This window comes from Lithobates pipiens, unplaced genomic scaffold, assembly GCF_037356315.1.
Source record: "Lithobates pipiens isolate NorthernLeopardFrog02 unplaced genomic scaffold, aLitPip1_a1.2 Scaffold_16, whole genome shotgun sequence".
NCBI classification, from domain to species: domain Eukaryota; kingdom Metazoa; phylum Chordata; class Amphibia; order Anura; family Ranidae; genus Lithobates; species Lithobates pipiens.
Genome location: NW_027507748.1, coordinates 113,231,033 through 113,248,688, shown reverse-complemented (window position 1 = coordinate 113,248,688; position 17,656 = coordinate 113,231,033). Strand labels below are relative to the sequence as shown.

At 40.2% G+C, this 17,656-nt stretch overlaps 1 protein-coding gene across 14 annotated transcripts in view; it reads right to left on the bottom strand.

Annotated features, from left to right (window-relative positions):
• Window positions 1–17,656, bottom strand: part of NCOR1 (nuclear receptor corepressor 1) — a 198,390-nt gene that overhangs the window by 104,426 nt on the left and 76,308 nt on the right. For all 14 annotated transcript variants that reach the window (XM_077480289.1, XM_077480295.1, XM_077480286.1 and 11 more), the window contains exons 11-14: window positions 16,895–16,985; window positions 14,914–15,092; window positions 12,989–13,043; window positions 11,615–11,716 (exon numbers count right to left, since the gene is read on the bottom strand). In XM_077480289.1, coding sequence (XP_077336415.1) covers window positions 11,615–11,716; window positions 12,989–13,043; window positions 14,914–15,092; window positions 16,895–16,985 — 427 coding nt within the window. The remainder of the gene's footprint in view (window positions 1–11,614; window positions 11,717–12,988; window positions 13,044–14,913; window positions 15,093–16,894; window positions 16,986–17,656) is intronic.

Genomic DNA, 17,656 nt, shown 5'->3' with positions numbered 1-17,656 from the left:
ACCTATCACATTGCTATAATCTTTTTATATGGAATATAAACTGAAGGACCTTTGAATAAATGTTTGTAGAATGATTCATTTGAGTTTCCATTATTTCTTATGGGGAAAATCGCTTTGATATACAAGTGCTTTGGATTACAGGCATATTTCTGGAACAAATTATGCTTGCAATCCAAGGTTTTACTGTAACTGAAGAAATGGGCAGGATATGTAAGGAGGTGCTCTGGAAAAGGAGGTGGCTTCAGATGTCTGGTGAACACCCGATGCCTCCATGAAGAGTACATGTCACTTAAAATGTGCCCTCTCACGGTAAGTTTCAACTCCTGACGGCAATGAAATTATAAAAAATAAAATAAAAAATAAAAAAAAAAACCCTCAACCACCTAACCGAACACAGGACACTCAGACACATCCTGGGAATCCCCACTCATGCCAATGCAATTCTAAAATGCGGAACTGTGAAGTTCAAAGGTCCACCCACTTACACATAAGCACACAAATCTAGAAATATTTGGTACCTATTACTTCAACAAAATTGCCCATTTTGCAATTATTGGAAAATGTTAAATATCACTCTTGATATGTGTGCACTAAAAAGGTATTCTTTAAATAGAAATGGAGTGTTTCTCAACAACTTTACACATTTTTTGGAACCAAGAAGCAAACATCTAACTTGCTTTTACATCCTATCCAACTGAAAGAACCATAGGAAAAACACTGGACGATGTGGAAAAAGGAAAAAAATAATTGTATTGCCAAAGTGACATAAATGTAAACATCTATTTGGGTATATTTATATAAGGCATAAAGCTTTCATGACCATGCGTTGTTTGTTGCTCACAGGAGTGCACTTACTTTTGATCTCCCATGACCCAGAGTCAACTGATAATGCGCTATTACCCACTATCAGCTGACTGGGCAGAGCTGCTCCAGACTGAAAGGATTGCAACAATATTGTTGGGATCCACCCTGTGCCTGACAGTTGGCTCTGCCTCTCAGCACGTGACTGAGAGCTAGTTACACCCGCCCCCTCCCTAACCTAGCACTTCACTGAGCAGAGCGGAGGTGGTGACCAACAGACACTGCATTACAACTGAATGATCAGCAGTCATGCGATTCCTCAGTTCTTGGTCCGGGTGATGTGTGACAGCTGTAGCCTCACACTGATGCTGTAGCATGAAGCCGAGTATTCAGGTTTATTTTTTTTCATATGCTCATTATTCTTTTAAGAAGTATGGCCAAAGGGTTTTTGACCCCTTTTGAGCTGACAGTGGGCTAAAGTCTGCCATCAGGTAATGTCACTCAGCCAGCCCAAGAGCCAGATTGAGCCTGACTTTACAGTCAGGATCCAGCCAAAAGCCTAAACCGGCAGCTAGTTCAGCCTCCAAGCGAGGCGCTGGGAGATGGAGCCAGATGTTGTCTTCCCCTCCACAGCCCGGTGTTCCAGTGAGCACTGGAGGAGCAGAGAAGAGAGTCTGTGACTGATAGTCACTGCTTTTTGCTCAGAGCGGAAGGGAGAACTGAGCAATAAGCAGTGTTTGATCACTTAGTTCCCAGTGTAGAGGCGGCGGGGGACAGATGCAGCATGCACTGCATCGATGCTGCATCTACCTAAGTGTTTATAATTTTTTTTTTTTTTTTTGGAAACCTGAACTTTTATTAAGTATATTCTCTCCGATATAACAATTTATCTGGGTATAGTAGTTCCTAAAATTAATTGAACATTTAAAAAAAAAAAAAAAAAGAGCACGTTTGGGGATCAGCTACAGAAGAGTTAGGAGGAGACCCAGTTTTTTGTTCTTAAAAAAAAAAAAATGAAAATTCACTGCATTTGCCTTTAGCTGCCAGCAGATGGCAAGAGTTTACTACATGCAAAGCGCAGCCCTGATATGCAGAATACCTGTCATCTAAAAGACTATATAAACTAGGGCTGAAACTTATTGTTTCGATTAATAATAAGGTGATGTATAATTTAGTTAATATGTAATAAAAAAATAATAAAAAAAAGACAATTTATTCTTAAATATTTCCACACAGTGGTAAATATAAATAAACTATATGGTTCAAATTATCGAATCCACTCTGAGAACAGAACAAAGATATACTGTATATACTATGAGGAGATATACTGTATATACTACGAGGAGATATATTGTATAAACTATTACAGGAGAGATATACTGTATATACTATTAAAGGGTGAATGTGGTAAAAATCATCAGACTCGGAGGTGACATTTCTTTATTGAAAAAAAAAAAAAAAAAAGTCTTCGTCTTCCTTATTAAAAAATAAATAAATAAATAAATGTAATTTAAGAACGTTTGTTCAATTTTCTAAATCACTAGTGGGGTCAAATTGACGTTCATTTTCAACCACAGTGACGGGAATATTTGGAAATATAAAACTTCTTGGTCAAAGGAATTTTCAGACAGTGAATGTGGTTTTCTTTCAGAAACGACATTCGTTTTAAAAACAGAATGTTAAAAACAAGTGAAAATTTCAAAACAAAATTCGTTCATTCAGCGAATGAACAAAGATTTTTCATCTGAATGTTCTCATTTGAAAAAAAATTGATCCATGTGGCCAGCATAAGGCTCGGTACACACCTATGCAGTTTGCTTTTGATCCGTTTCTGCAGTGCTTTTTGCTGTGCGTTTTGATTTTTGCGCACGTGATTTTACTGCGATTTTGCTTTTTTTTTGGCCAATTTGTTGTTGGGCAGATTAAAAAACATAAATTGCTGCAAAAATGCATTACATGCTTTTCTGCAGCTTCCCTATTGAAGTATATTGAGCCAAAAAAGCACTGTTTTGCATAAAAAAAATAAAAATAAAAAGTCCCTGACCCTTTCCAAATACAAAGCAGCTGAAAAAAAAACATAGATGTGAACGTGTCCCATAGGAAACCATGTAAATAAACTGTAGTGCGTTTCTGCAAAAAGTACCGAAAAACACAGATGTGAACCCGGTCTAAGACGTTTAGTAACCTAATGGGGTTAAAAAAAACTAAAATTAGCCCTTTATAGTACAAAAACAGCAGGTAATCACCAATTTTTTTTTTTTTTTTTTACTGTAGAACTGTGAAAGTAATATTTACAGTAGTGATTATTTTCTCTTTGTACTATAAAGGGGCTCATTTTAGTTTTTATTAATCCCATTAGGTTACTGGCCGATAAAGCCATTATGAAAAGAGTAATCGATTCATTTCATAACTGATTAGCTGTCGATCAATTAGTTGTTTCAGCCCTAATATAAACAATATTCTAGTGCTTTCACCTATACTTCCAGATCTGCCAAGACAAGCAGTAATGGCTGCCCAAGAGACCTCAAACAGCATGCCATTGACTGGAAAATGTTGGGTTTCTCAAATCTCATTTGAAAACATAAAAAAGAAAAAAAAAGAAAAAGAAAGTGAAGGAAGCCGACAAACCTAACCCACACTAGACTGGTTAGTTTACTAGACGATTCATTCAATATTTCACGCCAACTCCATATGGAGGACCATGTTACTGATGGCAAAGCAGGAAACTAGAGGGGGGGCAAAGTACCTTTACATTGCATAACCCCGAGTCTGGTGTAATTGTGCAGCTGACAAGAAATCCTTCACACAAAAAACAACACGGTGATGCAACCCAAATCTGGCAGGAGAAAAAGGTCACTTCACACATCATCCACCCAACACACCATGTGAACTAATCTCTCCCAGTAAGCACATTTCTGACAAGGAAATCTGCCGCAAGCCAAGATCTGAACATAAACAGAAGGACAGTAAAACAGGCCATACCAGAACACCAGGCTTAATAGTGCGCCTTACACTTGGCAATGTACTAGAGACAATTCCCAAATTACATTTACTGAAACAGCTGCAAGAGATCCTGTCTTAACTTCACATTGGAGAGAGAGAGAGAAAAAAAAAATAGGAGCTCTCAGCTGCCAAGAAACTCCACAGAAATCCATAATACTATCAGAATCTCCTACAAAATGATAGCATATGGGGGTGGCAGCCTTGGGTTCTGCCTGTGTACCAGTACTCAAAAGCCACCCAATTTATTCTGAGTTTGTGTTGAGTCCAGGAATCTTGAAAAAGTGCGTAGTTGCGAATGGTTCCTTGACTGTTTGCCTAGTGGGGCAATTTATTTTTCACATTTGCATTTCTTGCTAGAAATTACTTTAAACCCCCAAATAATTATTTTCTGAAAGCAGAGACCCCGAAGAATAAAATAGTGGCAACTGCAATTTTTTTGTGTTACAAACTATTTGTGCAGCTATTTATCAAATTATATTGATATAATATGAATTTTAGTGAAAACACATGCAATACTCAATTATTAAAAAAAAAAAAATAATAATAATAATAATAATAATTATCTCTATATATACACATACATACACACTGGGTGGAGTTGGGTCGAGAAAATGGATAGAAAACCCCTCAAGATCGAAAATGGTGCATGCCCTTGAAAGAGCAAAAAGCTTATGATAATCGAAATTATAGGTGATGCTTTAAAAAAAGCCTATGATAAGTTATCAGTTTAGAATTAACAATGAATTATGGTCCTAAAATTATTGCCGTTTTTTTTTATATTTCATTTTCTATAACTTGTGAAAAAGGTTTTCTCGTTTTGTTTCTTCATTTAACATAATTGCTATCACATATGTCATATGTCTCCAAACTATGGCCCTCAAGTTGTTCAGGAACTACAATTCCCATCATGCCTAATCATGTCTGTGAATGTCAGTTTTACAATGTCTCATGGGACGTGTAGTTTCTGCAACAGCTGGAGGGTCGTAGTTTGGAGATCTCTGCGCCTAGGCGACAGGCTCTCCGAATGGAGACATCAGGAGTCTATTAGACCCCCAAAGTCTCCCCTACTGCAAATCAAGCACAGGTTGTACTTCATTGGCTGTATCCTCAGTTACAGGATCCAAATAAAATCTATGAACCAGAAATAAAATACATGTCACTCCAGGTTCATTAGTCTCAGGTGGGATAGGGGAACCGCTTATCCTCAATCTCCTCTTGCTCTCAATTTTAAAGTAGTTTACCATTGTCCCAGGCTTTCCAGGGGAACACAAGAGTCTGAGAATGACTGCATAAATTGGCTGTGAGGGAAGATCTTCAGATCCCTGTAAAAGTGATAAAGTGCAGTGTTGGAGCCGCAGCAGTGAGCTGGTATTGAGTTTTATAAACATACCTTGGTGGACACAGACTCAGACCATTTCAGCAAAAATACTTGCATACAATTATATGTACATGTAATGTATTTCATGTAGGTTATTTGTCTGTAAAAGCTCTGGATTTGATATTAGGAGCCCCAGTAGACTGTCACTGAAGTGGCTCTTCATAGTATTCCTCTTTAACCACTTTCAGACCGGACCAATTTGCTGGTCAAAGACCAGACCACTTTTTGCGATTCGGCACTGCGTCGCTTTAACTGACAATTGCGCGGTCGTGCGACGTGGCTCCCAAACAAAATTAACGTCCTTTTTTTCCCCACAAATAGAGCTTTCTTTTGGTGGTATTTGATCACCCCTGCGGTTTTTATTTTTTGCGCTATAAACAAAAATAGAGCGATAATTTTGAAAAAAACGCATTATTTTTTACTTTTTGTAATAATAAATATCCCCCAAAAATATATAAAAGAACATTTGTTTTCCCTCAGTTTAGGCCGATACGTATTCTTCTACATATTTTTGGTTAAAAAAAATCGCAATAAGCGATTATTGATTGGTTTGCGCAAAAGTTATAGCGTTTACAAAATAGGGATAGTTTTATGGCATTTTTATTAATAATTTTTTATTATTATTTTTTTTTACTAGTAATGGCGGCGATCTGCGATTTTTATTGTGACTGCGACATTGTGGGGGACCCATCGGACATTTTTGGGACCATTGTCATTTATACAGTAATCACTGCTATATAAATGCAGTGATTCCTGTGTAAATGACACTGGCAGTGAAACGGTTAACCAGTGGGTGGCAGTGTAGGGGTTAAGTGTTCCTAGGGGTGTGTTACTAACTGTGGGGGGGTTGGGCTTTCATTTAGTGTACACTGATCTCTGCTCCAATCACATGGAGCAGAGATCAGCGTCACTAGTTGCTAGGCAGAATGGAAAAATGTTGTTTATACAGCATTTCCTCCATTCGGCCGCTCCGTGAGACGATCGCGGGGATGCCCGCGGCGATCGAGTCCGCGGGTCCCGCGACCGGACTCACGGGGGTCCCGACCAGCGCGGGAGCGCGCCGCTGGCGGCGCGCTCCCGATGGCACGGCGGCAACGAATATTGGACGTACATGTACGCCAATATGCCTGCCCGTGCCATTCTGTCGACGTACATCGTCGTGCGCTGGTCGGGAAGTGGTTAAACCTCTTTTCACAGCAACATAAAAGTCTGCCTAAGAAAGGGAAGGGAGGGTTGAGGAGCTGGGCCAGCAGGGAGTAATTAGATGGTCCCAGAGGAGAAGGACGTTATTTGTAAGGAATGAGGGGGCTGTGCTAGGTAACTAACTTTCTTGGAGTACTCAATTTTTCTAACAAGTTTAAGGGCACATTACAAGTGAATAAAATAACCATGTAAAAAAAATAAAAAAATAAACACGGGTAACAGCGGAAAAGACTGAACGGGGCTAGTAGACCATACTAAAAAGGGCTTCCCCCAGCAATCCCACAACCCCTGAAAGGGAAAGAAGGATAAAAAATCTGCCACATATGGCCTCATGTACACTGCTGCTGGTAAAGGGACGTTTAGAAGCAGTTGGGTGTTTTGTTTTCAGGTGTCCCCGAACTCTCCTCTATGTTATCTTATCAGTACATGTACACAGGGTCATTTAGAGTAGTTTCTAGGCAGTTGAGTTTAGAGGCCTTTTTTGGAAAGCAAAAAAATTAGTTCAGAGGCATTTCAAGAGCCAAACGCTTCTAATTTAGTTTACAGGCGTTCTTCATTTTTGGCTATTTTGAAAAAATAAAAAAAATTTTTTTTCAAATGCCGCTAAACGCAAACGCGGCACGTAAATGCGGAAAAACTGACATTTTAAAAACGTGGGTTACTATATGTAACGTTAAATCGTTCAAGAGAGGCCTAAAAAGAAAAGAGGTTAAGAATCTATAGGGAATCCCTTAGCAAGTATTTAAGCTCAACAGCCATATTTGCTAGCGATCTAATCCTACAAGTCTGGGAATTTGGCAATTCACGTCTAAACAAGGTTTGCAGAGGAGAGAATGCTCAGCACTGCCTGAGCTGCAAGAATCCAGGAAATTGATCATATATGTAAGGTTTCCTGAATGCTCCATGCTGGGGATGTCAGGAAAAGGCATTAGGATGGACATAAAAACCCGTGCTGTGAGCAGGGTCCACAACGGCTGGAGGATGCTGAAGCTTCAGGCCTTTACCAATAAATGGAGCAGTAGGAACTTCTCCCCTTTGACCTTGTAGGTCAAGAGTTCCCTCAGGAGGATAGGCCTAAAGAATATCAAGCACAACAAGGTTTGTCGTGATAAATGAAGGAAAAGGAGAGAAAAAACAGTCCCTATTATTATTCAGGATTTATATAGCGCCAACAGTTTGCGCAGCGTTTTACAATATGAGGGCAGACAGTACACTTACAATACAAATCAATACAGGAGGGATCAGAGGGCCCTGCTCGTTAGAGCTTACAATCTAGAATGGGGAGGATTGCTAGTTTAAGTGGGATAGAATTCCCAATTCCACTATAGTATGAATGCAAAGCCACTGGATGTGGACAAACCTTAGAAGATGTATAAAGAGATGAATAGGAGCGACTGAAGATGTCTAGAATGGACATCCATCCCTAACCACATTTTTCGCTCTGTGTGTGGCTGCACATTCATTTTTACGGGCTAAGTGGCCACTGATATTCACATGCTGATCATTCTAGCTGTGAGAATGCACTGATTCTTGCAGCTGGAATCCGATGGCTGCATGTAAATGACTGTTATATAGCGCAAACTGTTGGCGCTATATAAATTGAGTACAATAACATGAAACAGGCCTAATCCCAAAGTTTCTGAATTGTCAACTTCTTTAAATCACAATAAAGAAATTCGTTTAGTAAGAATAAAAAAAAAAAAAAAAAAAAAAAAGAAGATCCCTGCAAAACCCAATCGTGATGATTTCTATTTCCACTAAGCACTATCTGCATCTAAACTTTTGCATAAAATCCATACACAAAAAAATAAAAAAATAAAAATAAACCTGCAAAAGAATTGCATTCTTATCCGTCTGTCCCGCCGTTTCTCTGATCATTTCTCTGTTCAGGAGCTGCTGAACCCATAAAGAATCTTCATATCCAACAGCTCTTGAACAGAGCAACAGGTTTTATATCTATTCTTTCCAACATCAGGGTTGCTTGAACTGGGTCCTATTGCCTTGAACATCAAGCACATATCTGAGCTGATGGGAATGGCAACTTTAGGGAGCTGTTGTCCCCCATTAAAAAACATGTCATAATTAAGCGGGTGTGAAAAATGGGGAGGGATTGCAGCTCCCATGATGCACAGCAGCACTCCCTATTCTGCTGCATGTAACCTGTGCTACCATTCATACATTTTGTAGAGGAGGGAGAGGGCACAGACAAACATTTTCAGACTCGAGCTCTAGACATCTCCCTTATCAAAGAAAAAGGTTTTCCAAGTATTAAGCTAATGAAGTAATTGATTTCAACATTTTATTTTAAAGCCATATCCAGTTTTCAATTGAATGTAAGTTGCCATTGAAGAAATGTTTACGACTTGTATGCTTTTTGGGCCTTGGTGTGCTGACATGGACGCAACGGCATACACAAGCTACAAATATATTATGGCTGATCACATCCGTATGCCCCTTCTCTACATCACCTGCTATCAGGCTCTAGTGCAGCATAAAGTACACAGTTTATCCCTGGCTTCTTTACGAGACACAAATAGACTTGTAAAGATCACCAACACAAGCAGCGACCCCCCATTCCCCCCGCCACCCTTCCCCACCCACCCCCCGCCATCACACACCTGCACTTTCATCTGTTCATGTGCAATCTTCTCTGCCGCCTTTACACAGGTTCAAGCCTTGGGCCCAGCTGAATCTCAGAGGGATAAAATGCACATGGGGGCCCAACTGTACAGGCATCGCTATCCTCCGTACAAGAGTTGCCTGACCCGGCAGCATGTTTATTCCAGGAAATTGTGTCATTCTGCCACTTAAGCTGCCTACAGAAGAGTTGTCCATCTCACATGCAAGCAACTAATCTCGCAAGGGTTACTCAAGGTAATGCCAACCATCCCCCCCACCCCCAGCTCAGCTTGATTGGCTGCAACAGCAGTAGAGCAAGTTTCTGTTTAGTCAGATCATACGGCTGTGCCACCTGCTGCACAAAATAAATAAGGGGATGACTTTACGCAGCCTCACATAGAGAGGGCAAACAGCCATTATGTTAGTGGAGGTTGCTATAAACATGCTCTTTCTGTAGAGGTTTTCCTTGGTGCACCGAAGCCAAAATAATAATTGAGATACTGCTTACTTCTGCGCATATAGTGCCACATCGTGCACCGGAACCAATAGCACATCCAAACAGCTTAAACAGAATACAACACAATTAATGGGACATACACCAAATAAATATTCAGCACAATTGAATCTTCCTTTTGCTCTTGTTTTAACCCCTTTGCAACCACGCTATAGCCAAACAGCGCGGCCGCACCTTGCCGGGTGGTAATCACATGACAGGAGTCCCGCTAAAGCCACCCCCCCCCCGCATTGAATGCAAGCCATATGCGCAGCGTTTTACAATATGATTGCAGACAGTACACATGGCGCATATTGCCAGTGATCCAAATGATGCAGCCGATCAGAGATCAGGGTAAAGAGCCAATCACGGCAGGTCTTTACAACATGATCAGCTGTGTCCAATCACACAGGATTTCCCATTTATCGGCAATCCTCCCCTCATGGTGACAGGGTGAGAGGAGAGACGAAAAAATTGCAAATGCACACAGGGACATCTGCACTGACAATGGTCATCAGTGCAGCCAATCTGTGCCCACCAGTCCCGCCCCATAAGTGAAAGAGAAAAAATTACTTATTTACAAAATTTTATAACAAAAGAAAAATGTTTTTTTCTCCACTTGAAAGACATCTGTGCCGGTTTCATGCACATATGTCTATTGAAATCGCCCCCAAAGTCACCAAAAGTAGTGCAGGACCTACTTGGTTGGGCAGGAAAGGGGTGAGAGTGCCCAGTAGGCAAGTGGTCAAAATATATATTTATCGGCAGTAAAGGTTTGTTGAATGTCACATTTACGGCTTAACTAAGCTTTATAGGGGACTATAGAGCACTAAACCATACAACAAATGATAGCTGGTTGACAGAAACCCACCAAAGGGGGAGCAGAAAACAACAAATTCCTGTTACAGAAGAAAAAAAACACAGTCTGCCATGGATAAAAGGCAAAAGGGCAAAGAAGGTACCAGACAAGGAACCTAGGGGGTGAAGAAAAAAAATTATTTGAATTTTTGCAATAGAGCTTAAAAAGTGTTACTAAACCCAGTAATATAAATATATAGTTCACCCCCCCAACAGTGCTAAGAGCTTATAATTCTTCTTTTTACATTAAAACACTGCTATTATATACCTTTTTGGCTGATCTCTATACCATGGTAAACTGCACAGTTTCTCCAGTGCTGAGAGTTTAGGTAGGAGGAGATTGCCACTGCATCCTGTATACACGCCCACATGTGTGATGCCAATATGTGACCTGGCTAACTGAGAACAAGTAAATGTTCTCTCCAGCATAAAAGACAACGGAGCATGTGCAGGTCAGCTACCCTGCCTGTGTTAGCTGGCTTTCCCCAGATAGGCAGTGCAGGAGGGAAGGATCTGTGCATACAGGATCAAAGAGCCTTTTTACACAATGCAGAGGATTAACCCCTTAAGTTCCACAGCGAGAAGCCTGCTATGCTGCAGGTCAGACAGATTTCACTGTTGTGGGTTTAGTAACACTTTAAAGCCTCTTACACACGATCGGATATTACACAAAGCGGCAGACTTTTGTTACGAAGGGCTTGTGCCCTGAACTTGTCTTGCAAACAAACGGTACACAACTGTCAGCCAACAAACTTAGTGACTTACTACGAGGAATTTCAGTTCTTGAGCGCCACCCTTTGGGCACCTTCTGCTAATGTGTTTGGTGAATATTCTGAGCATGCGTGTTTGTATTTTCACCTCGTGTGACAGACTTGTGTACACAATAGAAAAATCTGACAACAGACCGTTGTCCGCTGAAAATTTGCTAGCCTGCCAGCCAACATTTATTGGCGGAAAGTTGGCCAACAATTATCTGATGGAGCGCATTAACAGTTGGATTTTAGGCAAACAGTCTGTCATCACACAATTCCTGGACAAAAATCTGATAGTGTGTACAAGGCTTTAGACATCCATCCTCCTAGCACACTAGCAAAAAAACTTAGGCATGCTGGGAAAAGGAGGGGGGTTAATCCTGGTCTACATCCAATCCTCCTGTAGGGAGCAATATAAATGTCAGTATAGGAAATGGAGGAGAAAAAAAAAATTCAATTGGTAGGTACATATAAATTCATGTTGGCTATAAATTCAGCCTAACTTACCTGGTTTCGTCCTCTTCTCTTGCTGTAATTTCTTCTTACAAGAGATTTATAGTTTTCATTTTTCTTAGTTAAATAATAATACAACACACAATCAGCAACATTCTAAAAAGGAAACAAAATGTAGTAATGAATTACAACAGTGCACTTTAAAGTGGAACTCTAGTCAGAAAGTTAAGTCCTGCTAGATCACTTCAGGCTGGCCCCTTTTGCAGGCATAGCTATGTAAAACATTAAAAATAAGTGCCTACACTGTTTAAAATCCAGTAATACACTGTCTCGTGCTGCACATGCTCAGTTGCTCTCCATTTATGGCATTGTGCCAAAAATCAGAGCCTCTAGAGGCCAATCTGCTGAGTAACTAAAGATTTACTGCCGTTCAGAGGCTCTGGGCTTCAGCAAAATGGCATCTTAAAGCAAGAAGAAACAGGAGCAATGTTGGAGGCAATTTACAGCACACGCTAATTTTGGTAGAATAATTATTGAGGAATGTATGTTCTTTACTAAAGAACTTTTTTTTTTTATCAAGTTGCTATGGGAAACATTCTGTTCAACAGCCAGACATACCAGCTACACTTCAAACAATTAGATGCTCAGCCAAATTACATAATCCAAGAATACAATTGACAGATAAGGCACACAGCTTTCGAGAGACAATAACTACCGTTCATCAAATATTATCTGAAGGGTCATAAGCGAAAATTTTTATCGTTTGATGGCAGATCATATGATTTTTGTTTCTTCAGTACAGTTTGACTGAAAATACAATACTAATACAATACATCACTTTCTAAATTTAAATTTTGTTGTACGAGAATTTTTATAACGTTAGTAACATTAATTTTCGATAGGAGACTAGCATGCAAAAAATAAAAAATACACGGACGATCATTTGTCCAATAATCTTATTGTGTGCAACATGCAATAGACTAGAGACCCCTTTCATGATGAGACGCTTTACAGGCACTACAGCGCTAAAAATAGTGCTTGTAAAGTGGCTCTCCTGTCTCTCACACTGGAGCGGTGGGCTTGCAGGATGTTAAAAAAACTCCTGTAAGCGGCATCTTTGGAGTGGTGTATACACCGCTCCTGCCCACTGAACTGAATGGGCACCGATGCTGAACCGCCGGAAAAGCGCTGCTGCAGCAGCACTTTGCGGGTCATTTTAACCCTTTTTCGGCTGCTAGCGGGAGTTAAAACCACCCCGCTTTTCCGGCGAAACCCCTCCGCAGAAACTACGGTAAAGCGCCGCTAAAAATAGTGACGCTTTACCGCTGACGCCCCAGTGTGAAAGGGGTCTTATAGGTTGAGAATTTCAAGACAAATGTTGCTTACTGTATAAAAAAAAAAAAATAAACACAAAAACTGCACTAATACCTTTCTCTCCAGACAAGTAGCAATATGACCAAAGTTTTTAGGATGCTGTACAAATCTAAAAAACAGAAAGGAAAACAAATGACAAATTAAGCGATACAAAAGGCCATACAGAAGATTAGTAACTTGCATGTATTTTGTGGGGGAAAAAAATTAAATTTGAAAATTATGGTGCAATTTACTTTGCGTAGTTCTTGCAATGTTTACTCCTAATGACTTGCTATCCAGGTAATTAGGCAATTGTGGAAACACTTGTATGCTCCTGAACACCTCTGCTCTCTGGGTATTTTGGTGACTGGGGAGAGCAGAGGTGTTCAGGAGCATACAAGAGTGTATCCACAATTGCCTAAATACCTGGATAGCAAGTGACATCCAAGAGCCTGTAGACACTGCGATTTGGAGGACTAATTGTTTAAAGCCATCAAGGATCTGAGTCTATATGCGAAATACCCCTGTAGGGGTTAAAGGAGCTGGTGAGTGGGGACCTAAGAAGGGGATCACGAAAGTCAACTGCTACCACGAACACCATTCACATTGGAACTGCTGTTTTTGTGCATTTTTTATGCAACTTGCCTGCTTTTGGACAACTTGCAGCAATATCGCATGGACTACTTATTGCCAAATATTACAATTGACACACATGCTATATGTTTTGGATTATTAATTTCATTATTTTTTCACTGATTAATGCACATATTTCTTATCACTTACTAGTTTTTTAAGCACGTTTAGAGGAGTGGATCTCCCAATTATCATTTAATATGGAATTTGTTCAATCTCAGTTATACACTTCATATGGTGTATCACTTACACTCTTTAGTACAGATGATTTATGTATTTACCCTCTTATATTTCAGCATAAGATGTTCTGTCCTCACACGGGCAGATTTTTTTTTTTTTTTATATACGGACAATTTTTTTGTACGCAGGTCACGGAAAAGGTGCTAGTAGTTAATCACACCATTGTGAATTTTTTTGACCATATGATCCCATCTAGCATTCTGTTTTACACAGCCATATAAAGAGACAGCATAGATTACTCTTCAGGCTACAGGTAGCTCCACTGACCCCAACTTTTATCTTTCTTTTACATCTCCTGGAGAGAGCTCATTAGGGGAGGCCGCAAACTTAATATTTTTCCTAAGCGCGTAATTTTATCATTTTGTTTTAGACAGAGCAATGTAGGAGCGTGTTTATATATACTTGTGATGAGAAGGACATATAGAGTGCTGTCTGTCAGAATAAACATTTTTTGTGTTCTGAATGCTCTTAGATTTCTTTAACAATGCATGAAACAAACTAAACACACACTACACTGAAGCCCAGCACACCCGCAAATTCTTCATATCCTCACACACTGCATAAGGGGAAAAAGCTGCTGCAAGCCAGAAGCAAACATTCAGCCGTGTCATAACCTTCAGACCAGTTTTACACCCTTTACTCTCAAGTGGAAACATCTTTTAGGCTCCGCTTACATATAGGTGTCCCGGATTACGGGAGGAATGTTTTGGAACTTCTTTTGGACCACAGAAGTACTGAGATTCTGTTTGCATCATTTTACTGCAATTCGTCAGACAACAAATCGCTGTAAAATCACGCCGCGATCGGGGTGCCATTGGAAGCGACGGGGATCACAACGGCGTCCCGTAATCACAATCAGAATCGTAGTGTTTCTACCCGCGATCTGGGATGACTAGATGTGAATGGAGCCTTACATTTATTAGATATCCAAAGATGCAAACATCTCGAAAGGCAGCAAAAAACTACCTCTAACAGATCTCTTCAAGAATACTTGGGGTGCTTCAACTTAAGAGATCCTGACATCCCTACTATAAAAGCTGGGGCAGTACCGGTGTTCATTCGAATACATTTGCATTTCTTGTAACATATATATAAGCCAATCATAAAAATAAAAAATAAAAGATTACTTTTCTTTAAATATTTCTTTTTCATGGTCTGTCCAAACGTTCATGAATTGCCGGTCTTTGTAGACCTTCATGGGATCTTCCATCAAACCATTCATATTAATGAACTTCACCCTCCTCTGCTCTGCATCAAACATCATAGGTGGAATGACTGAGAGCTGTCGCATTTGCTTTTCATTATTCTGAAAAGAAAAACAAGCCTCTTAGTAAAGGACAACTAAAATAACTACAAATCATCCATGGAAATTACATACATGGTATGTGATGCATTACACATTTATTCGTACACAGAACAGGTGCTCACCTGAAAGTAATCTGACATACAGCAGTACTACATTAAAGTGGTTGTAAACTCTACATATTCCTAAAGAAGTGACTGGCTTCAGGTGATATACAGAGATGACCATACATAAGTTGTACCAGTTTATGTGCAGTCTTCTCTACTCTACAGCCGCTCAAAGTGTAGAATGTATACATCTTGTCTGAGCGGTCAAAAAATAGGGGGGTTGAGAGCTGAAATTACACAATGCAGAGCTTAGTGAGGAGAGCTCTGAGAGCTGATTGGAACCCGAACACAACCCCGTTCACACAGCAACAGAGCTGAGGGTGTCAATAACAGGTTGTGTACTGAACACCTTTGCTGCCATGATGCTATATGCTGGGTGTCCAGTGTGTCCCTGTACCTTTAAGGGAGGGGTAGGCTCCTTCTAGGATCACCTGCCCTCTGCCCAACCATAATACATGTGCTTCCACTGTAGAGGCTCTCAATATTTAGAGTTAGGACTACAGAAATACTAGGGTGCCTTGACGAGGCTTTTTAGCTTACGCATGTACAGTATTTGCAAATGTGTGCAAACTAAACCTGTTTTTAACACATACTGTTAGGACAATTTGGTTGGTTGCAGGCTGGTTGGTAAGTTGAGCTGGGAATTTCTTTGGGTTTTGTTTTCTGTGCTGTCACCTGTCACAAGTGATCCATACAGATAGCAGGGGAAAAAGGCAACAAACAGAAATGACAATTAGTGCTCTGGACAGAAACAAGTACACACTGTAGAGGGATGTGGTTTGTGCATATTTCATGTCAGAGGTTTACAACCACTTTAACAGTACTAGTATGAGAGTGGCAGTTATGAATTTGTAACATCTTATTCTGTAGGAATGGTGAACCTCTTGGGTTCAGATTGAGGAAAATGACAACTCCTAAAAAAACGTTGGTAGCTGCAGCAGAGCATGTTTTAAACAGGTTATTTTTAGGTGCACACCTAAATCAGTGTTATGATGCAACCATTCCGCATTGGCTCCAAGACCGAGAACTGAGTGATCACTTGACCACCGATGATTGCTCAGTTCTCAGGTTGCTAGCGCGAAAAGTGGTGACCGCCAGTTAGCACTCTCCTCTCTGCCCCTCCAGCTCTCACTGGAGTGCCGGGCTGAATTAGTTTGGCCTAGTGAGCTCTGGTTCTCAGCCACGCACCGAGAGCCAAAGCCAGCTGTCAATCATGCGGCTGGGTGGATCCCAACAATATAGCGAGGCTGCTTTCAGAGCCTGGAAAGGCTGCGTGACATCAGCCACTAGTGGCCTTTAGCCCACTGTTTGCAGACTCTGGGTCACAAAAGTGCACTCCTGTGACCCACAAGAGAAGTATGACCAAAAAAGCCTCGGTCATACATCTCTTAAATTACTGCATTTGAAAAAAAGTTTAATTCAAAATCTGAATGAAGCACAATAGTTTGATGTGCCATTTCATGGATTCTGGTAATTAAAAATGTACAACATGTACAGACTTTCTGCTACATTATTTCAAAGAAACATGGAAAAACTGAACCAAATTAGAGCCTTTTCAGATTCAAGACTCAGCTGGCATACAAACAGAGGAAGCCAACTGGCCAAAGGCAATAACATGCTTTGAAGAGTTTCATTAAGAAATTAACTTGTGATTTACTGATAATATTAAACCTGAAACAGACTTTACAATGACCTCACCTCCTGCTCAGACAGACCATCGATAATTTCCGAGATCTCATGTTCGCTCCTGGCAATGGTTGCGGATAAACCAGCACCCCTCTGACCGACTCTGAAATAAATCATTCCGTCATTTCCTTTGTACGATACATCATGAAAACATAATCCGACACATCATACATCACATAGAGCAAAACATTACAGCAAACAACCATTTTTATCAAGACATACATGTCATAATACCACTGTTCAGAGTACTCAGAATGTGGACCAGAAATTAAACTACCTGTAAACAGATTTCATTTACTGGACAGCAACATAAACATGAATGAGTCTACCCTACAAGCATGCATAGCTATGCTTTGCAGACTCCTAACCATGCTTCCTTCAGAGGTTTCAGAGCAATATCAGAAAAAAAAAAAGACAATCCAAAAAAAAAAAAAAAAAAAACACCTTTCAGCAAATGCTGGTACTCGTTACTAACACGTTAATCATGCTCAGATATATGCAGACTACCTTAAAGCTAGGCAAACATGGCTAGATTTCTCTTGTTCAGCCCAACAGAGGGAACAAGTGGAAATACATTCCTCCAACCACACTAAAAGTGGATGGAGGAATCTCCAATGCCAATCATTGTATTCAGGTAGCCACAGCACCCACGGCACCTTTTAGAGAAGAGTGGTGATAACAGGTACACCCAAGGCTCAAAGTTCACCCAACATAAAGTGATTGTAAAGTCTCTTTTTTTCAATGAAAATAAACATATTATACTTACCTCCTCTG